The following is a 20510-nucleotide window of genomic DNA, read 5'->3' on the forward strand; positions in this document are numbered from 1 at the left end:
TGACACGATGTGCAGGATTCTAATCATCGTGCTAATGTAAACGCACACAACACCAAGGAGCTCAGACAAGGCAATGGAAGCCGGTTGCGTTGTCCATTAATAATTGGCGGACGTTGGTCACGATTTTGTCGGCGGCCGACGATTCTCGAAATTCATATCTACAGTAGCAGCGTCCGACACAGCAGCAGTCTGACCCGACTGGGATCATATCAAGGAAAACATCTGCGTAGGACACCTACCGTTGGGTTCGAAGTCCAACCTCTCATCCAAGTGGCCGCGCAAACTGTTACGCAGGGCCTCATGGACTACCCACCCGAAACTTACGAGCCAAAACCTTCCTTCTTGGGAATGGGAAGGTTGGAAAATGCTCTCTTCAGGGTGTCCCACGAGCTGATGGACTTCAATCCTCATCCTTTCATTATCCTGGGCGTCCTGCTGCCATGCTACGTCGGAAGTCTCTGGACAATGACCTCGTACGAGTCGGAAATCACAGAACATTCCCGGCGATACTACGGCAAGCTCACCCCGTCAATCCCTGAAGGCGTAACCCACGAGGAAGTGTTGAACTTCGAGATGCTCAGCCGTAGGCGACAGCTCCTACCCGACACACGGCGCGAAATGTACTCTACCTCAGATCTGGCGTCGTTCATTGGGTCTATTGGTGATTCTGGGAGACATACCTACACATTCTATCTCTTTGTGGTTCTGTCGGCCGCGTTCATATGGACCATGTTTATGAGCATGCTTGTCAGCGCCGTGGTCAGAGGACTCGTCAAAGCCGAGAGCGACGCGCAGGATGAGGAGGACGTAGTGAACCAAGATGCAGAAAAGGAACGAGAGGAGTTTAGGAAGGACATGGACGAAATTTCTCGCCGTCTGCCGGCCGAGATGCTTCCACCCTCTTTTTACCTGCCGCGGCCTTTCCATGCCCTTCTGCTGATCAACATCGTTCCGCTCGTCATCTTCATCATGCAGATCGCGGAAGCCTTCCTGCTTTGGCGCGTTGTCGTCAACTACACGCTGCCTCATGACTCGATACCGACATGGGCCACGATCAGCGAAACGCCGTCTCTGGTGTCGCTCGCCGTTTCAGCGAGCAATATTGAGGCAGCCGGTTCCCGCCTACTCACAATCTTCACCGCTATCACTCTCACTTTCGGCTGGGCAAGGATCTTACTCGGCCGTGTCAAACGCGGCGAGCCCATTTGGGGCAAACCACGTAGGCCAGTGATCCCGGTTCCGACCTTTGACCGCTATGGAAAACCCGGAAGCAAGTTTGGGATACCCATGCCTCCCCGGCTGGTTAAGGAGATGGAGGCTAGGCAGAAGCCTGTAGCAGATGCCACTAACTCTGCGGGTGGGCGTGGCGGCGGGGATGGGAGAGGGCGAGGTGGAAGTGGAGGCGTTAGACCACCCCCGGGTTTAACCCGTGCCAGCGAGATCACGGAACAAGTATGGCGAGGCGCCCCGGCGAATGAGAGGAATAACAACAAGAAGAAACGCTAGGCAATCCGATACGGGTTCCTTTCCGCGTTCACTGGTTGTGGGATCCCTCCGATGTGTTGCCGCTTGTTCGAGGTCAAGAATATGCCCTCCATGTAAATACGCTCATTGCATTGCCCTGTTCTGAATATGATATCAGATGATGCGGAGAGACTCATCAAACAAACTGCCAGATCCTATGCTCTCTTGTTGGTTAGTGCTGATGTGCGCTTGTTGGCATTGGGGATGATTTACAGGGTTAACGCGTGGATTTGCGCTCGGTCGCTCGGTCCTTTCGCATTTCGACGTTCGCGGATTTTCAACGACCTCAACCCCCAGATCAACCTCACACAGCTAATCTCACCAACCAAAGATGTATAACCCGCAACAACACCACCCTCCGCCCATGATGCCGCCCATGCCTGGCATGCCCGGTATGCCGCCACCGCATATGCAGCACATGCCGGGTTTGGTCCCGCCGCCGCCGAGGATACCGAAGAACCCACCGCCTACTGAGGTATGTGAGTCGGTCACGTATTACGCAGGAAAGGTGAAAGGTCCAGGGAAGCTCAGTTCGTTGGGTTGGGAAAACGAAGGCACCCAGGACGAGAGGGAGATTGCGCCGAGAGGAATGAGAAGAGGCGGTGTGGAATCATGAGCCTGCCGTTCTCCGTTTGTCGTCGAAGCTTTGGTTTCCTGACGCTGTGCCTTCCTTCTTTCTTATAGCCATGCCAAACACTGTATATCAGGAATTTGCCTGAGACGAGGATGCTGAAATGTATGTGGAAGTTATGGGAAGGCTCTGGTGCGGTGTCTTTTGGGACTGGTTTCGAAAAGGATGCGCATATGATGTTCGGGCGGGTCCGGGGAAAAAGGGACGAGAATGGCGGGACTGGGGAGCCGTTGTCTTTCCTCTCTTTCGTCGAAGCCCGGCGCACAGTATCGGTCGCGATATAGAGTTGGGATTGGGCTTCAAAAGCGTGCCGATCATGCTCATCCTCACCCTTCCCTCATACCCACAGCCCTCGAAAGCGCCCTCCGGGCAGTCTTTAGCCAATTTGGCGACATCGTCGACATCCGCATAAAACGTGCCATCAAGCTGCGTGGGCAGGCGTTCGTGACATTCAAGCAGGTCGACAGCGCGACTAAGGCGCTGAAGGAGGTGCAGGGGTTCCCTTTGTCTGGCAGGCCGATGGTACGTTATCCGCGTCGGATTACTTTCGCTGATTTTGTGACTTTGTGCATCATTGGAAAGAGGCATTCGCTGACTATTATCCCATCTTGTTGCAGGACATACAATACTCGCGGACAAAATCGGACAAAGTGGCAGAGTTGGAAGGACCAGATGCCTTGGAGAACTACAAGAGGCAGCGCAAGGAGGAGAAAGGTAAGGTTCCGGAGCGGCATGGCTTCTTGCACGCACGTTTTTGCGGCTTTTGTTGCTTATCAAGAATGTGCTTTTGTCCGGGCAGAAAAACTCGAGAAAGAACCGGCACAGGTCGATCCGGCGGCTGTCGCTGCTACCTACGGACCAGGTATGATCCTTATACTGATATATCCCAACCTTCACCACGGATTTACCGACATCGCACCCACTTGTAGGCTATTACTATGGCGGAGCGATGCCCGAAGACCTCCTTCCCCCCAACAGCATTTTGTTCGTGCAGAACCTTCCAATCGAAACGACAGAAGCCGTTCTCGCAGCACTCTTCCAACAGTTCCAGGGGTTCAAGGAAGTTCGTCTTGTGCCGGGCAAGAGCGATATTGGTATGTTGGTGGGCCGGACGAGGGATCTGGCATCACTTATACTCACATTTCTGGCGGTCTCTCCCTTCCTTTCATCTTGCAACAACCAGCATTCGTCGAATACGAGTCCGAAGCGCAAGCCGGCGTCGCCAAACAGGCCCTCAACGCGTTTAAGATCAGCCCGGAGAAGGAGATCAAGGTCACGTATGCCAAGAAATGAGAATGGGAGGGAAAAGGGAAGAAAGGAGGGAAGAAGCAGAATGAATGCAGAAGATAGGCGCGAGCCGGTTTCCATATCACAACGCGACGGTCCCCATCACACCTCTTTCATGAACGCGCCGATGGGGAATCGCCCTCACAACGGTCAACATGTAATTTTCTCGCCCGATTCGTGCATCGAAAGCCATCCGTGCCCAGCAATGTATCCGTCGCCATCGACCGGGTAGCAAATCAGCAAACAACAGAGCGCAAACAATACCCTTCTGACATGGGCGCTTCATCCCCTGTCCCTCACCAACACATTCAGATTGCTCGGATGTTAACTGGATTGGCGTAGTCATGCGAACGGAGAGTCACTTGGGATGGGATGAAATTACTGTGGCGTGTGGTTTGTGGCAGGCGTAGGTGCGGATATGACGGCCCGGCACTATCACTTGTAGCTAGGCGAGCGCTCATGTTCTGTTCTACTTCTTTTCCAAACTTGCACATACTACCGTTTCCAACACTCTCTTTCTTCTGGCATTCGCTGCAGCGGTTTAGACCGCGTACATCAATGAACCGATCCTGCCTCAGTACAGAACAAGGTTGTTGTCCATTTCCACAATAGTCCAGCAGTTCTCGTCAGGGCCCGATGTGGCGACCGCAACCTGCTCGCATACCTGCGCAACGCTCAATACCGCACCTATATCATGGCATTCCTTTCGGGTTATTCTTATTCTGGGAAGCAAGGCAAAAGGTCCACGGGCAAACGACGGGGGCTTTTACCGTCGGAAACCCCATCGTAATATATTATTATGCTTCGCTTCCGCAAACAGTCCCTCCAAAGCTACTGTTTGACTGATATGTATATGTGTGGCCAGTCTGAAGACCCCTGCTTTCCTCAACCTTCCATCAATGCTACTACATTCGACGCATTGGGTTTGCACGTATATTTCCTCCTCGTGCTTGAATGGGAAATACAAACGATAAATCGTCATAGTGCGGGCTGCGCGGCGGTGGACGTGAATTTGACCGGAAACTGACTGCAGAACGGCGCCACTTGAGAACACGCATCCTTGTTGCGCAGCAGGTGCAGAAGACGCTAGCCCATTTGCTAACGGCCCTACCCTCCACTTACCACTATAATAAACGACATAAACTTGGTGACTTTTTGGGTAACTAACCGTACCATAACAACACCCTCCGCTCGGGAGTCGGGACGGCCTTCGGCCGGTTAGGGCTGGGTGTTACTAACCCTAACCCTAACCCTAACCCTGGGGCACTTAACAATTAGAGTATGTGTGCTTAAAGGTAGCCTGGATAGCAAACACGGGTAGCGTCGTTAGCAACTGTACCAAGCAGTACTACGTAGAAGGGCAATTAAGCCGCGGCACAACAGGCAGCCAGTGGGCAGCCAGGCTTCCCTGCTCCCGTCCAAAAAGCGATGCAAACCCATCAACGCAACAGCCTTTGAAAGAAATCTTAAACGGGCACCTGGAAAAAAAGTCAGCCGCTACTGTTCTCTGTATGGAACGCTCGCGGAAGGAAAGAGACGGAAGACAAGGAGACGGCCTGGACGGGGGCTCACCGCCCAAAGCTGGGCATGACAATCACGCTTGTTTAGAAACCTCCAATGCGGCGGTTGTCGAGACGAACAACGTGCGATTGGCGGTTTCGTCCTTCGTAGATGTGTAAGGAGCGCGTCCGTAACCCTGGTGGCTGCATATGGTACATTTTCACATACGAAATGGTATGGCTGCCTATGAACCCATCGGGGGCGGCTGCACTCGTTGCATATTGCAGAGTTGTCCGTTTTCCGTTGCCCTACCGCATAGCAGGAAAATGCGGATATCCTCTCGTCAACGATATACATATCATGACATGGCAAAACCGGGCTTCTTGACGACCTTTTTCCCCCGTTTCGGAATATGGTCTTTTTCGTGATACCTCCGGTAAGTGTCCTTCGCATCTCCCAACAACTTCCTCTCTAACCACTTTCAGTGCGGAGATTGCGGTCGCTGTGGATCTCGCTCTCCGATTTACTGCCATTGGGCTCGGCGCAGGTGTACATGTATGTTTTGGCGCTGGGACGGTGTATTTTGATTAATGGCGACAAAGTATGTTTTGGTTGGTGCCGCTCTGGTGTAAACTAATCAAGGCGGCAAAGCTTTTGCTCCATTCTGTTCTCAAAACTACTAACAGGTCAAAGATGTACTTAGGTACGCCAGGGCATGCATCACTGGCTGGCCTTTACGAGCGTGCCGAAGCAAAGTACCCTCGCGAAATGTAGGTACCTACATGATTCCTGGGAAGGTACGGAAGACATGTACTGAAAAACAGCATAACTATTCAACAATGACATCCCGACAAAGACGCCACAAATCAAAGCGATGTGCAGAAAGGGGGAGCCCTCAACGCAGAGGTGCAAAGCCATCGAGATGGGCAGTACCTAAATCCGGCGTCGAGCCAAGGGCCACCAACGCATAATGGCATTACATCGATGTATGAAAGCCAGGGCCGCTGCACATATGTCCGAATGGAAGTGGGTCACAAATAAAACCAGGAGCCGCCGACTGACGCGTACCAATGCACATATGTCATCAAACCCAGGGCGGCTAGATTCAGTTTCTCGCCACGGACGCTTTGGTGGAACTTCAAGGATCGCCACGCATAAGACCAATGCATGGATGTCTAGGAAGCCAGGGCTGCTCGTCTACATGTTCTTGCCACCAAAAAGGATGAATACATTTATGTTACGGAGACTCCATCGAGGGCCTTCGGGGCTCTCCATTCCCGGCATTCCGTTGAGAACGATCATACGTTCCATTCCCGGCATATGTTTCGAAATTCCGTGGAGGCCGTCATGATCTTCCTACCTCGGCAATCATTTCGTCATTTTCAGAAAAGTCGTAGCGCCATATAGTGTGCTATGTCCCCATCGTATGTCCAAGCGAGTGTCCAGCGGCGTTTTCGGTCGTTCGTTCTGTATTTTGCGCAACGAAAAAATAATCCGCGTTGGAAGACGTGCCGATGTCCATTCCATTGACGTAAATGCGATACGATACATCTCATGGGTAACGGTAATCCCATAACTCAGTGAACGCAGATTCCCACCGTCGTTGCGCAGACTATCATATCGGACCCACGGTCAGTCCGCTCTTCGACAAGCCTAACGTGATCGAATGCGGCATTGGGGAACGGTAATCCTATGATTTCAGTGGACGCCTATTCACGGCGTGCTTATGCCACGATACGCATCGTCGAAATGGGCCCCATCCCATCCTTGTAGGGAAACGCCATTCCCCTCCCGGTGATAAACGAATGTAGAGGAACCGTTCAGGCGGTCATTGGATATCTTTCGGTCGGAACGAGTGTCCATCATCAGCAGGTCGGTTGAAGGGAACGCCTATTCCTTGTGTTCATGATAGCCGAGGGCAAAACATCGCACCGAATGTTGGATCATGGACAAGGGAACCCCTCTTGCATTTATCGCTGTCGAGTTTGGAGAATGCAAATCTCCTTCCTTCGTCGAAAGCCAATGTGCTCCACGACGAAGATTCCGTGTCATGCATGTTCTGGTCTCACCCGGAGTGTTCTGTGATAAACGGTACTGTCACCCCACCAAGCCTTCCTGGGCGACAACGAGCAGTTCGATCGCGTCATGTACGTTTACGGGTGCATGGAATCTGGAGGAATATGCATGCACTAGTAGGGATGCCTGGGTCAGGGCAGCACGCGTCGGGCCTTAGCCTGAGGAAGACCGAGGAAGATGTGCCCGCGAAGGGCCCGGAATATCCCTCTAAGGGCAGATTGCCAGTGCGACCCTCCCGGGCCAATGGGAGAACGCGCCTGCGTCGAGTCACAGGTCCCGAGCCCCTGAGAGTCGATTCACGCACGCGTCGTTGCTGCTGCTGTTGCGCACTGGAAAGCTCGCAGGACCTCTTCGTCTATAAAAGCAGAGCCAAAGTCGGCACGCCCTCCTCAGTTTTTCCTCATCAACGCAACGTCTTTGGCCTCTTTACTACTCTACTACTCACTCATACAATAGTCTTCGAATCGTGGAGGGAACACTCTGCCGTGGTGGGGAAGAAACACGTTAAATACGCTCGTGGTGGGGGAGAAACACGTTAAACAGCCGGGGAAGTGCAAAAAACCCCATATCAACACCCTGGGTGGAGCAGCAGGTTAACCAGCCCGTGATGCGGAAGAAACACGTTAAACAGCCGGCGTAATGGGCTTTATATCCTGGAATGTGAGAATCAACGCGAAGCGACCGTTATACTCGGTGGCTGCCTTCGGGTAGACAAAGGTGTGCTAGGAATCCACGTTAAACTCATATGCAAGGTCATTATTCAAATGGTTTCGATAGCAAAGGCTTTTCTCTAGTATCCTTATTCCAGGCTAACTGTCATTATTTAGGTACATTAAAAGGCCCGTGCTGGGCAACCACGTTAAAAAGGCCTGGTGGGGTGCAAATCCAAGCAAAGCGACCGTATACTCGGTGGCCATGGAAGGATCGCTGGGGCGACTCTGTGGACAGTGAAGCCCGTCGGGGGTTTCTCTCTTACATATATACTCTCTGTTGTACTATCATACTCTTCTCAATCAAAACTGTACTTTCGAACTATACTACTCCTGGCTTGATATTGCTTTACTTGTGCTCGTTTTGAAACATACGAAGTTTCCTCAGACCGGTCTAGTTGGTCTCATCGGCTGCGGGATGTAGGCGATGTCGGGGATTATCGAGCCACGCGTCTCCACGCGTTGTCCACCGTGAAAGTGCATTCAAGGTCGCTGTCTAGGGAGCTACTGGCATCGTCGGCGTAGGCCACGCACGGACGGACCAAAGAGCCCTAGCGAGCTAGCGAGAGTCATTGTGGTCCGGAGCGAGAACTTGAGCACTCGGCCTGGCCTTCTTCACTTCCGCCCGGTATAAGTGCAATGAGCGGAAAACAGCAGTCGTACAGACCATATCCGTCCGACTCTCTCGCATTTCAGGCGGTGCACGACCGCCGCGGCGTGCGGCCAACGACCGGCAACCATCTGCGTACTATTATAAGGTCATGTCTACTGCGGCTGGACGGGGAGGTCCAGATGCGTCATATCAACAGTAACAGCAACAGGACGAACTATGCACACCACCGTCTGGCGATTGCAGCGACACAAACCTTACTGCAACAATTGCCGCTGCGCGGTCCTGCTGTGGCAGGGGAGATTATGTGGAGGGTGGGTGTCGAGCTGTTGCGTGGGTTTGTGCCATACCGTGCTCGGATGGAAGAGGACGACGATGCGGGGCATAACGGGGTTGTATTGAGAACAAGGGGATGGCAATGTGAGAAGGGCGATGGAGTTAAACCCTCAGAGGCAACGGCTGGAGATAAAGTTAGTACGGAAGAGAACGATGAAACCGATCAAGAAAACAATCAAAACGAGGAAGAGGACGAGGAAGCCCGGGTGGAATCCTTAGCAGGCGCACGACGGCTCCTCCGTTTTGTAGCGCAGATGAGCGGGATGGAAGGCAACGTTAGCCCAGAACATCTTCTCGAACTGACATTTTACTACATGCGGTTCGGCATGTTTGAGGAAGGTTACAACCGCCTCGAAGGTTACCTGTCGACCTACCCTTATAATGAGCATGCTGCACTGGTCGGTTACGCTGGCGTTCTAAGCTTTGTGTTGTGGCGGAGAGAGGCTGCTCGGCTGAGCAAGGATGCACAGCGCGATGGTAGTGGAGTTGATGGTGGCGACGATGACCAAGCCCTCCCATGGAGCCAGAGCTACCAATCTCAGGGCAGTGTATGGTCATCGCAAGCGTCGTTTACGGCAACATCGTCAGCACTCAACCTGGACATGGCATCGGAAGGGAATCTAGCATCACGGCACTACTCAAATGCACTCCGACATCTCGCGGTATCCTTCACGCTCGACGACCGCAACGAGCTGTTCCTCTTTTACCACCTCAAGTTGCTGCTGGCTGCAGGTGATGATGATATCGCGAAAGACAAGCTATTACAGTTTATCGAAGCTACTCCGCAAAACCTTTGTGGGTACAGGTATCTGCTGCATCTCATGCGCACCCGCATGGCCGCAACTACGAAGGTGGAGGAGTGGTTGCCCGTTGCGCAAAAGGTGCTCATGCTGGATCCTGTATGTGAAGAAGGTTTTGCGTTGCTTCCCCTGTTGGAGGAGTTGGAAGGTAGATGGCGCGCTGTAGGGTCTAGTTCTGCGCCCCCTTTTGCGCCTGCTCCTGCGGTAGTTGGTAGTAGAATTGAGAAGGCCTCGACAGACGAATCCCCACTGCCAGCGCCCTCGCTCAGTACTCAGACACAGATCTCCCTCGACATCATCGCTTTTATCGGCGAGCGCCTGGACCACACCACCGCTGTGTCGGCTCACGTTTGGACCCGCTTCGCAACCCACCTGCATCATCTTCATTCTCATAACGTTACACTCGAAATGTCTTCGGAAAGCGAACATTGGGCCAGACGCAAGCACTGGTGGCCCGCATTTCATTTCTCTGAACGTGCGCCTCCATCACCTTCACAACAAGCACCACCAGAAGTGTCACAACAATCGCTATCAAAATCATCCTCAACATCACTGGCATTGTCCTCATCTACGTTTACTTCGTCGACGTCCTCTGCATCTGAATCATCTCCCTCGCCACCATCATCGCCGTCCCAGAAACCTTCCCAAGCTCCCCCAGCACCGTCATCAGCACCAAACACCCTCTCACCGGCTCTAGAAGAGCTCATAATAGCCAAAGCAACCTGCGCAGCCATTCTCTTTCCAGCGCAGTATCGTTGCACCGCGTGGATGCGCCGTTTTGGGCTGCGGCAACGCGAGCAATTGAGTGACGACATACGAGCGTGGGTTGAGAGCGTGGGGCTCAAGGTTGAGGCCTTGTTTGACGAGGAGGAGGAGGGATACCATCAAAGGGGCGGAGTGGAGGTGGAGGCAAATGTGGACAACGGTTCCGATCAAACCGATCAACGTGGGAGCAGGGATACCTTTACGGCAGCAGATTTGGACGATGTACTCAGGATGCTTGAGGAGGCACCTGAGGATGTGGATGCGGGCGGTTTGACAGCGACTGTAAATGCGGACGCGGAACCGATATTGGCTGTAGCCCAAAATACTGCTGAGTCCCAGCCCGACAAGGGTACCCAGGGTGAAGTGGTTGAGAGCATAGGTCGTTTGCAAACTCCGCTCGAGGCTCCGCTGCAGCCGGATCAGACACAGCAACCGGAGCAGGACCACGCAAGTGAAGACACAACACACGTAGAGGAGGACATGCTCTATACGACCAGAGCCTCACCTGTCGGACGGCCCGGCAAACGCAAGCGCTCGATTGGCGACACCGATTCGCGCAATGATCACCCCGACACCGGCGCAGCGCAGACAGCCAACCTATCCGCCACCGACGGCCCATCCTCAGCCTTGTCGCATGCACCGCAAGTGAAAACACCGACGCGGACCCCGCCCAAGAAGCGAGCGAGGATCGATGATGTGAACATGCCCGCACATTCCGTCGCGATGACTGTGACCACTGCCAAAGTCATATCTGTACCCACACCCACTGTGCTAGCGACTCGTCAACCACACACCCCTACCCTTCGGCAGCTACCCAGCTCCCATGTCGCCGCCGTCACGACAGACACTGGATCCACACCATCACCTTACCAACGGCAGTGACAAGCAGCGTTACGCCAACCAAGACCCGCGTAGCCGCAATGCAATTGAGGAGTACGGCACAGGCAGGACCTTCCACACCGGCTGCACAGCCTCTCCCACAGCAACGAGAATCAGCAACGAAATCGACTTTGACACCAAGTATATCGACAACGCCGCGAACGCCTTGGTTTACGCCAAAGGCACCAACCCGCAGGAAAGGGTTTTGAACGTCATGGAGTGGATGATGCGGCTCTCCGATCGCATCGGGCGTAGGGATATCCAGCACCTCCCCTGACGCGCATGCGTAGGCGCTGCTACGAATGATACGCTACATACATGGTCAAGGCTTGCGACATCCGAACGCAGGGGTAGGGAGGCATCGGCGTAGCTCATCCTATCTATTGACATGTGTTGCATTTGTCCTTAATTCATGATGCCCTGCCATTGAGCCTTTTTCTGGCCGCAAATACATTAGAGAAGTGTAGAAGAGTCTTGCACGCGAGGCCGCTGGCAGCAAATGATCAATGGCATCATATTTCCTATCAGTCTATGGTAGGCGCTCTGTCCTAACGCTATTCCCTGCTACATAACGGCAATCAGTCCAGGCCTTCAAAACAATGTAAAGTCCTACTCGTAATCTCGTCTATCGACCCTTCGCTCACGACCTAAAGGAGAACATAAATAAACTCAGTGATCCATAAGCCATGGGTTTATAAAAGCGTGCCGGCGGATGCATGAACGTACCTCTTTGACTCGCTCATCCCTAGCAAAGTGCTGGATGACAGGCAGACTCATCTCGTCGAAAGTTTTCAGCCGCTTGGCGATGCTCTCGGCGTTGTCGTCGGCTCGCCCGGAGGTCTTGCCGCGCTCGAGAAGGCGTTCGGTTAGGACTTCGTGGTTGGCGGAAAAGTACAGAACGAAGGTGCAGCGGCCTATCGTGTCCTCGAACTGAAATACGGATATGAGGCGAGCTTAGTACGATGCGCCGGAGGAGATATGCGCAACATATCTGTTGCAAACCAAGCGCTCACCACTTTGGCCTGCTCCATCGTTCGCGGGAACCCGTCTATCAAGAAGCCTTTTGCGTCGCTTTTTTCTTTCATCGCTTGCAGAAGCAGTTGCAGTGTTACGTCCTTCGCAGAGCTCATCAGGTTACCAAATGTCGTTCATAAATGTGCAAAACAAAACCTCGGACCAACTTACCATCGACACCATCTTCCCCTCCTTCATGTCAGCCTCCAGTTTCTTGCCCAGCTCGGATCCCCGAGCAACCTCTTCTCGCAATAGATCGCCCGTAGACAAATGCGCCCAGTGCAGCTCGTCCACAAGTTTAGCACATTGCGTTCCTGCAGAAGAGAGAGTTACTTAGATGAAAATAATCTAGTCGTTCGCTGTCATCAAGAAATTTACATCGTCATCAGATGCGAAATTCTCACCTTTTCCTGAACCAGGACCGCCCAGGACAAAGACAAGATTCCTCCCGTCGAAGGGTCGTGCGTGCTCGGAAGGGGCTGAAGATGCGTCCTGGAAGTACTGCTGAGCGTTCTTGTAGACTTCCTCGACAGGTGGTACCGATGAAATCTGGAACAGTTCATAGCGTTTGAGCACACTGTTGACAAATGAATAAAGTGCAATTGAACGCACCTCAACGAGTTTTCCAGCTTTCCGATAATGCTCAACAACCGGCAGACTTTCGTTCTCGTACGTCACAAACCGCTGCTTGATCGTATCCAGCGTATCGTCTGCCCTCCCACTCGTCTTCCCACGTTCCAGCAAGCGCTGCTCAAGCACATCCAAAGGGCACTTGAAATAAAGCACCTGTCTTGGAATACCCACAACCCGCTCAAACGCTAACGTCTGATCCAGCGAGCGCGGGAAACCGTCAATTAAGAAACCTTTGGCGCCGAAATTGTTCTTGATCTCTTTCACCAGCAGGCCCATTATCAGATCCATTGGCACCATCTTGCCCTGCACCATAATATCCTGCGCGATGCGGCCCACCTCCGTGCCCTGCTCGACTTCAGCGCGGAGGAGGTCGCCCGTAGAGATGTGTTTCAGGTTGAAGTCCTTGGCAAGCCGCACGCATTGGGTGCCTTTGCCCGAGCCAGGCCCGCCAAGAATGAAGTTGACGTTAGGGTGGTCCAGACGTTTCTCCTGGACGAAGACCTTGCGGGCGGTCTGGTAGACGTCCTCGATGGGTGCCTCGGAGGAGATTTCGATCACTGTGCCCTTTTGCTTATACCACTCGACCACCTCCACGCTCTCGTTCATGAAGGTCCGGAACCGCTTTCGGATCGTTTCGAGGTTATCGTCGACGCGTCCGCTCGTCTTTCCGCGCTCGATCAAACGCTGCTCCAGCGTCTGCAGCGAGCATGTGAAGTAAAGGACCGTCTTACACGGCCCTATGCTCTTTTCGAATTCGACTACTTGGCTCATTGCACGAGGGAACCCGTCGATAAGGAACCCCGGTGTATTCATGTTCTGCTCCATAGCACTGCGAAGAAGACCCATGATGATTCGCATGGGAACCATCTTGCCCTCTTTCATGATGCCTTCGACTTCGTGGCCGATAGCAGATCCTGTATCGATCTCGGCCCGGAGTAGGTCGCCGGTGGACAGATGGGCAAGATTGAACTCTTTGGCCAACCGCACACACTGCGTGCCCTTGCCCGACCCAGGTCCTCCCAGCACAAACACAATGTTCGGGTGGTTGAGCGGAGCTGGCGCATCAAAACTCTTCCTGACCACCTTGTACACCTCTTCTGGCGCGGGCTCAGATGAAATCTGTACGCATTTGCCTTTCTCTGCGAAAGCTCGGATGACGGGCAAGCTGGTATCCAAAAAGGTCTTGAATCGTTTTTTGATCGTCTCCATGTTATCATCTGCTCGTCCTGAAGTCTCCCCACGCTTCAGGAGCCGTTTCTCCATCACGGCCTCCGAGCATTCAAAGTATAGCACGAACTTGCACGGCCTAATCTGCTCCTCGAACGCAACCGCCTGGTCAAGCTGTCTCGGAAACCCGTCGATGAGGAAACCGCTGAAAGTCGGTGGTGCACGCTCCATGGCCTCTTTCAAAAGCCGGATCGTCACGTGCATAGGGACGATCTTGCCTTCCTTCATCATTTGGTTGAGCTCCTGGCCCAGCTCCGACCCGGTGGCCACCTCATCTCGCAGAAGGTCGCCTGCCGATAAATGGCAGTAGTTGTAATCTTTAGCGATTCGAACACACTGCGTGCCTTTTCCGCATCCTGGGCCACCGAGGACAAAGACGATGTTGTCCCATGCAGGGCTCAGTTGAGCTTTCGTGGTCGCTGTCACGGGTTGCTCATGCGCGATGGGTGGCAGCGGTTTTGACAGAAGGGAGCCTCCACCGCCGGTCTGATTTCCATGATTTGCAGCGTCCGCGAGCCCATTCTGTGCATCTCCTTTTCTCAGACCAGCACTGCGCTTGCTCAACGGTTTCTCCCCACCGACGACAGGCAGGTCGATTCCTTGTTGACGCATAGGAGGCAGAGCAGCGGGGCGTTTTCTCAATGGCGGAACGGCGTTCTTGGGCTTTTTGACCGATGTGGGGCGAGGCAAAGAAGCTGCGATTGCGGTGGAAGATTGGAGTGGCGGAGGTATGAAAACGTCCCACTTCAACTGCGATTTGCCGTCGGGTAGGTCGCCCACGCGAAGGCGATGGACGCACTCCTCGATGTATGCCAGCGGATCCTCTGGCCGGCTGAAGGTTAATCCCGTTACAAGACACTATTGGATGAGGGAAAAGTTGAGTTCCGCAGCGCAAGTCTTACGATCGAAAGTAGATGAGCAGAGCCCCAACCTCTAGAATTTGCCCAATCCGCTTTCTTTCGAAATACGTTCTTGCTTCTGTCTGCAAGTCCACCCCTGGTTGCGCGGTAACAATCATGGTGACGCCGGCTACTCAGCGGCTTCAGCTCCGTGATAACTACGTCGTGGCTGATCGACTATTGGTTCTAGCAACTTGAATTTGAAACGAGCGCTTGATTGACGGCACTAATGTAAATTGGAGTTGGAACGTGGCTTTTGTCTGAGTGTACGGTTACCTACTATAAAAGCAGCATGACTCAAGCCTGTGCGTGGGCGTCCTGTCAATGGTAGGAGAATTTCATATGCGTCGTGCTTACCTAAGAAACTCGACAGCGCGCCGGTTTTCACCAAGTTGGCAGCAATAAAGCTTGGAGTAATGGGAATGAGTGGTTGTTCGCAAGTCGCCGGCGACAGCTTGGGAAACAGCTGGGGTCTCATTCTATAAATCAAGTGACTTTTTGAATGTATGGTTTACATGCTAGCCGATTCGTCGCTCTACATGCGTTGACGTCCAGCGGTTTACCTCAATATGGATGTGGAGACTATGTTGGCCTTATGAAAGCTTTGTTCCCCTCGCATCACCCATATCTGAAGCCTAGACGGGAGTGTCGGTAGAAACAAACTCGGACCCCTGGCAATCATCAGTACCGGTGTCATCCAGGATGGTAGGGAGCGTCCTCTATGTGGATGCTAGAGTGTCAAAATGATTCCAGTCGCTCACGTATGCGGTCGTTGATGCAGCATGCAAGGATGTGAAGCCTTCGAGCGCCTCTGAGTTGAGGAGCGTGTTGGGCTTCTGGTGTCAAGTTCTGAGAGCGGAAGTGAGCGACCCCAGCATGCGCGTTTTTGCGCCGATGGGGGGTCGATGACATCTCGTGACCGAGCCGCGAAGAGCCAGCTGTCGTCCTGCAGATGCAGCCGCACCAAGCGCTTTTGTGCCGCTGGCACCTCCTTCCTCCCGCACTTGACCTACCGCTCATACCCTCCAGAACACACATAGAACGCTTTATGAGCGCACAGCCTATATCTATTCCTGTCCTGCACATATTTATACACGTCCGGGAAGCGGTTCCGGATACCGTCCTTGACGCCCGAAGCGTCTGAGAAAACGAGGAATCACCTGCGGAGCTCGCTTGCCTAGGACATCTCGCTCGTCTGAATTCCTGCAATCTCTTGCGACTCTCTGTGTCGCGAAACTTTCGACGATAGTAGGAACTAGAGAACACTCGCCCGCCCGTCAGTTATCGCATAGCTTCGAAGCCGCAGCGACCCAACCAGGTCCGTCGCCATCTTGCCTCGAAACTCGCCGAGTCGTTCTGGAAGTTTGTGACACTCTCGCTGTAAATCACGCACCGTCGGGGAAACGGACTGCGGTTCAGCTGCACGAAAAGCGCTGGCGCCAACGGGAGATATTGCACAGCACTCGTGAACAAACGAGGAGACATAATAGTAGGCCATCCGAACGAAACTCCACCCCGGGATCGTAACTTGAGCGACATTAAGCATGGGGGCTTTGCTCTCACTTCTTCGGGGTGGTGGCCCGACGGATGAGCCGCCGATCGATATACCAGTGGACCTCGCAGGTAAGGGAGCATGAGCGATTTTGCTGTGGGCACGCAATTCGACTCGGACGGAACGCGTCGAACGCTCGCAAAGGTCGGGAGGTTATGGGCGGAAGCGCGGTCAAACTGGACATGTTTCGCTTAAGATGTTGAGCATATCATCCATAACGCTGGAAGGTTGGGCGAGGGGAGGGGAGAAAGCTAGGACCAAATGCGAATGAGCAAAAAACGTCTATTTGCAAACTATGACCCTAATCTCATCACTTTCACAGGGGCCCAGCCAACGGCGGAAGAAGCAGACATATACCACTACATAATACAAATTATGCAGCCATCGTCAACATACCTCGACGCTTTGAGGGAATATCCCGGGTGTCAAGAGGAGATTCGAAAGGTAAAATGTCTGACGCGTTTTGCACAAGGGATATATTCCGCAAATGAACGTTGACTTACTTCTCCCTTCGAACAGGCCATCGCAAGTCCAAGCAAAGAGAGCGAGGAAGCTGCGTGGGCTGCTTTATGTCCTGCCGTGCTACAGCTGCGGGAGTACTACGAGTTTGCCCAAAGGCTCGGTAAGAAACAACACTTTGCCGGACAAATTCCGTCCCGCATCGGATCCTGATTAATTGTGATACGCAGAGGAGGCATTCCCGCGACTGGTAGCGTTCTTATGTGATGGAGACGTTATGCGCAATTTGGAAGTGCGGCAAGCGACAGCGAAACAGTTGGGGGATATTCTGCACTTTGTGTCTCTCTTTGACGAGCTGAAGGTGGGTTACATAGCATGCACTTCCTTTCTGCCCCTTTCTTCCACCATCTTCTAATTTCGCTGACCTTCATTCGTCCTTTCCGTTTTCAAGATGGGCAATCCAAATGTACAGAACGATTTCTCATATTACCGCCGCACAGCAAGTCGGATGCGAATGGCCAACCCAGTGAGTGTGACTCCGAATTACCTTCCTTCTACTGTGGTGATGGCTAATTCAATTTGTTATTTGTTTTCCGTAGTCCCAGCAAAACACCGTGGTTCCCGACGAATTAGCAAACCGCATGTCCCTTTTCTACGCCCACGCGAATCCCATGTCCAAGGCGATGGTCGACGCCACCCTGAAGCTTCTTAAGGAGGTACGATCCATAACTACCCTTAATCAACCGCAAACATGCGAAAATAATGCTCAAATTCGGACCCGTTTTGTATCCACAGAATCCAAGGATCAGCGCGGACTCGACAACAACGCTGCTCTCCATCATCTGCGGGGTATCCTACAACGCCGTCGTCAAGGAGCGCGCGCGGGACGCCATGATCCCATACTGCCTGCGGGTGCTCGTAGTGGCGATCATATTGTACGATCATGTGGATCCTGAAGGGGCTTTCGGCAAAAATTCGAAAGTCAACGTAAGTTCGGTGATCTCGAGACAGAAGACTTGCAAGGTTGGAGGGATTCCCGAATGTAGGGGCTCGGTCAGGGGCGGTCTTAGGCATTTATGAGGCAATAGGAGCCCGAACTGGGCAGAGGGTTGAGGCTCTATGGACTTCCTGTGTCCTTGCGCTATCGACGTAAATTTGGGCTGCGTCTTCTCCAAATGCTAACATCCCGTACATCTCGTCACACCCTTAGATCCGCGCCTCCGTCAAAGTCATCCAATCTCACGGCGGCTCCGGCAGCAACAACCTCCTCAACTCCCTCCGTTACTCCACCCTCCATCTCAACGACGAAGCCACCCCAAAGTCAATCAAGCTGATGCTGGCAACATAAGGTCGCGACAAGAAGCCCCCTTCCCTTTCCTTCCCACAAATGGATCCCCTTGCACATTTCTTGCAAAAGTCGTACAACTACTACCACCACCCTGCGCTGCCTTTGACCCTTTACCCGCATGTGTTTTGTTATCAAATTCCTTCGGACCTTCCCTTTTCTTCTTTTTTGGTTGTGGAGAATAGAATGAGAGGTTTTTTGCGTCTTGTGTGTCTTATTTATCATTCCGCTCTTCTCCTGAGCCTCAGCTTCGAAGACTCCGTATCGCTATGAATGGTTGCTTCACCACGCCATCAAATTTCATTTGGGACACGACTGAAGACGGGAAGCTCCAAGATTGAGGTATCATGCCCAAGAATCAAATTTTATTATACAAGAAAAGCAAAAACAGGATTCCGAGTTGACGATCAACCCAAAAACAGCAGAGATGACAGCCAGCGCGGTTTTGAAAGAATACGACAGTCCTCAAAGATATGCTAGAGACTGGGTACTGAAGCTTCAATCCCGCTCTATTCGCCTATCACGCGTGGAGGTATATAGATGCCCAACATCTCCCAAATGCGCCGCGAAGTGAGGTTGATGAAGCTTACAGCTCCTGGGGAACAACGTAGGTAGTGCGCTGCACGACGGACTCTGCCGGCGCGGCGACAGCATCGATGTTTTGCGCGACCGGTGCGGTTCCGAGCGCAATCTCAGGCTGCGATGCGCGGTGGTGCAGCAAGCTGTCCATCTTATCAGCGACGATGTTGGTGGCGTTCTTGACGGTGCTGGTGATGCCCGTCGCGACCTTGTTGGCCTGGTTAGCGGCGGTCTCAGTCACGGAAGGAGCGGGGGCGCCGTCGTCGATCAGGTTGGCCGAGCTGGCGGGAAACGAGCGAAGGGCGTTGAGTTTTTGCTTCAGGTCGTTCCTCTGCGCGCGGAACTTGTCCATCTTGATGAGGACCATGTGGAGGTTCAGCAGGACCGCTGAGCAGAATAGGGTAAATGCGAGGACGTAAAAGTCGCGCTGGCCGCGGAATTTGGCCGAGAACAGGTCGTTGAGGTTGGAGACGTTGCCGGAAGCGTCGATCGGTGGGGCCATCGTCGCGGCTGAAGGGTAACCGGGGGTGGCGCCGGGGATGGCCGCGCCGCCAGTCATGACCTGGGCGTGGGCGGCTTGGATGCCCTCGATTTGCAGGCTAATGCGGTTGAGACGCAGGTAGGTGTCTGCCAAGAGGATTCCAACAAAGGCGTGAATGCAAACGATGATCACTCGGAATGTCCAGAGGCTAGAAGTGATCAAGACGGTCCAAGTCAGCTTTCCAGTTTTGTCAGCCACCTAGAACTAAAACATTCTTTTTCTCACCTTGGTGAGTAATGAAGCCACTCCATCAGTTGTCTCCTGTATGGAATGTAGATTGGCACGCTGAGAAGGAGGATAAGGGCGGCTTCCGAGTACATCATATACGATGCCAATGCCATGAGTGGTGTGCCTCCGCCATGTGCGGGAGTGGAGGCGTGGACGGTGTTCGCTGCCTGGTGAAGGTTGGAGGCTGCTCCTCCCATTGCTGCGTTTACGATATCCATGGTGGTAGTTGTTATGGGGTGCTGGCTATATCGTTTTTCGATTAATGATTGCTGTGGGAGAAGGATTTCCAAGACAGTGCAGTTGCGTCAATAAGTCAGAGTGGGGTTCTGAAGACGAGGCAAGCAGGGAACGGGAAGGCAAGCAGGTGCTTTTATATTTGCAGGAATCTGCCCCTTGCTCCCCGCGCCCCCGATATGCGATTGCTGTGGCTTTGACGCAAGGGTCATCCGTGCCCCCGCCTCTGTCCAACAAACACAGGAAACAGGGCCCTCCCTAAGGCAATAGTGTCCAATGTCCCATATAACCTGAACAAGTTGCGCGGGCTTGGGCACCACAAATGACATCATTTGCGTCGTGACTACTGACAGCATCCCGCTAATTGGCGTTGACAGTTTGCCCTGTTCCCCAGACCATGCAACCCATAAACCATGGTAATGCTCCAGCCTTGTGCATTACAACTGTCCCGTCCGATTCCCAGTACCGTGAGCGCAACGCAACGTAGGTTAGAAAGACTCGGGCCTGCCGCGGTTGCAAACATGCACAGTACGTTTTATCGCCGGTGGTGGATTGAGATTCATCAGCGGGCTCCCCAGGGTACATCTCATTCATTCCATCTTCAACTCACCTGAGGAAACCTCGCGATGAGACATCGATCCTCCGAACGTAAATTCAAAGGCCGCAAGTGACCTGGGGTCG

The 20510-nt window shown here is 53.2% G+C and overlaps 6 protein-coding genes across 6 annotated transcripts; 4 read left to right on the forward strand and 2 right to left on the reverse strand.

Moving 5' to 3' along the window:
* The first annotated feature begins 112 nt into the window (after nucleotides 1-112).
* On the forward strand, nucleotides 113-1683 carry EV422DRAFT_527276 (uncharacterized protein). The gene has a single exon (XM_053070203.1). The coding sequence runs from the start codon at nucleotides 301-303 to the stop codon at nucleotides 1504-1506; it is 1206 nt and encodes a 401-aa protein (XP_052926337.1). The 5' UTR covers nucleotides 113-300; the 3' UTR covers nucleotides 1507-1683.
* Nucleotides 1684-1855: 172 nt separating this feature from the next.
* On the forward strand, nucleotides 1856-3448 carry EV422DRAFT_566954 (uncharacterized protein; the record flags this gene model as incomplete). Its single annotated transcript, XM_053072489.1, has 7 exons — nucleotides 1856-1999; nucleotides 2209-2260; nucleotides 2505-2677; nucleotides 2773-2869; nucleotides 2955-3017; nucleotides 3085-3249; nucleotides 3339-3448. 7 exons carry the CDS (start codon nucleotides 1856-1858, stop codon nucleotides 3446-3448), a joined length of 804 nt encoding a protein of 267 aa, XP_052926338.1.
* A 4514-nt stretch (nucleotides 3449-7962) lies between these two features.
* Nucleotides 7963-11205, forward strand: EV422DRAFT_434990 (uncharacterized protein). The gene has a single exon (XM_053067199.1). The coding sequence runs from the start codon at nucleotides 8368-8370 to the stop codon at nucleotides 11119-11121; it is 2754 nt and encodes a 917-aa protein (XP_052926339.1). The 5' UTR covers nucleotides 7963-8367; the 3' UTR covers nucleotides 11122-11205.
* Nucleotides 11206-11606: 401 nt separating this feature from the next.
* On the reverse strand, nucleotides 11607-15277 carry EV422DRAFT_434988 (adenylate kinase-domain-containing protein). Its single transcript, XM_053067198.1, has 8 exons — nucleotides 15249-15277; nucleotides 14924-15187; nucleotides 12745-14850; nucleotides 12537-12681; nucleotides 12304-12446; nucleotides 12132-12233; nucleotides 11845-12048; nucleotides 11607-11765 (listed from the first exon to the last, which is right to left on the reverse strand). The coding sequence occupies exons 2-8, from the start codon at nucleotides 15008-15010 to the stop codon at nucleotides 11697-11699; spliced, it is 2856 nt and encodes a 951-aa protein (XP_052926340.1). The 5' UTR covers nucleotides 15011-15187; nucleotides 15249-15277; the 3' UTR covers nucleotides 11607-11696.
* Nucleotides 15278-16235: 958 nt separating this feature from the next.
* On the forward strand, nucleotides 16236-18385 carry EV422DRAFT_435082 (uncharacterized protein). The gene is made up of 8 exons (XM_053067200.1): nucleotides 16236-16514; nucleotides 16766-16887; nucleotides 16963-17065; nucleotides 17133-17263; nucleotides 17354-17428; nucleotides 17502-17618; nucleotides 17698-17889; nucleotides 18113-18385. Exons 1-8 carry the CDS (start codon nucleotides 16436-16438, stop codon nucleotides 18248-18250), a joined length of 957 nt encoding a protein of 318 aa, XP_052926341.1. The 5' UTR covers nucleotides 16236-16435; the 3' UTR covers nucleotides 18251-18385.
* Nucleotides 18386-18458: 73 nt separating this feature from the next.
* EV422DRAFT_527288 (uncharacterized protein) lies at nucleotides 18459-19987 on the reverse strand. Its single transcript, XM_053070204.1, has 2 exons — nucleotides 19593-19987; nucleotides 18459-19515 (listed from the first exon to the last, which is right to left on the reverse strand). The coding sequence occupies exons 1-2, from the start codon at nucleotides 19811-19813 to the stop codon at nucleotides 18834-18836; spliced, it is 903 nt and encodes a 300-aa protein (XP_052926342.1). The 5' UTR covers nucleotides 19814-19987; the 3' UTR covers nucleotides 18459-18833.
* Between the last annotated feature and the right edge of the window lie 523 nt (nucleotides 19988-20510).

Source organism: Fimicolochytrium jonesii, assembly GCF_025526975.1.
Source record: "Fimicolochytrium jonesii strain JEL569 chromosome Unknown EV422scaffold_9, whole genome shotgun sequence".
NCBI lineage: Eukaryota > Fungi > Chytridiomycota > Chytridiomycetes > Spizellomycetales > Powellomycetaceae > Fimicolochytrium > Fimicolochytrium jonesii.

Excerpts from the sequence above, each read along its gene's own strand:
- EV422DRAFT_527276 (XM_053070203.1), top strand. The coding sequence starts at position 301 with ATGGACTACCCACCCGAAACTTACGAGCCAAAACCTTCCTTCTTGGGA.
- EV422DRAFT_434988 (XM_053067198.1), bottom strand. The coding sequence starts at position 15,010 with ATGATTGTTACCGCGCAACCAGGGGTGGACTTGCAGACAGAAGCAAGA. Across the intron at positions 12,447-12,536 it reads CGGTCCTGGTTCAGGAAAAG|GAACGCAATGTGCTAAACTT; the intron begins GTGAGAATTTCG and ends TCTCTTCTGCAG. Across the intron at positions 11,766-11,844 it reads GGGATGAGCGAGTCAAAGAG|GTCGTGAGCGAAGGGTCGAT; the intron begins GTACGTTCATGC and ends GTTCTCCTTTAG.
- EV422DRAFT_435082 (XM_053067200.1), top strand. The coding sequence starts at position 16,436 with ATGGGGGCTTTGCTCTCACTTCTTCGGGGTGGTGGCCCGACGGATGAG. Across the intron at positions 16,515-16,765 it reads TATACCAGTGGACCTCGCAG|GGGCCCAGCCAACGGCGGAA; the intron begins GTAAGGGAGCAT and ends TCACTTTCACAG. Across the intron at positions 17,264-17,353 it reads CTCTCTTTGACGAGCTGAAG|ATGGGCAATCCAAATGTACA; the intron begins GTGGGTTACATA and ends TCCGTTTTCAAG.
- EV422DRAFT_527288 (XM_053070204.1), bottom strand. The coding sequence starts at position 19,813 with ATGGATATCGTAAACGCAGCAATGGGAGGAGCAGCCTCCAACCTTCAC. Across the intron at positions 19,516-19,592 it reads TGGCTTCATTACTCACCAAG|CCTCTGGACATTCCGAGTGA; the intron begins GTGAGAAAAAGA and ends GATCACTTCTAG.
- EV422DRAFT_434990 (XM_053067199.1), top strand. The coding sequence starts at position 8,368 with ATGAGCGGAAAACAGCAGTCGTACAGACCATATCCGTCCGACTCTCTC.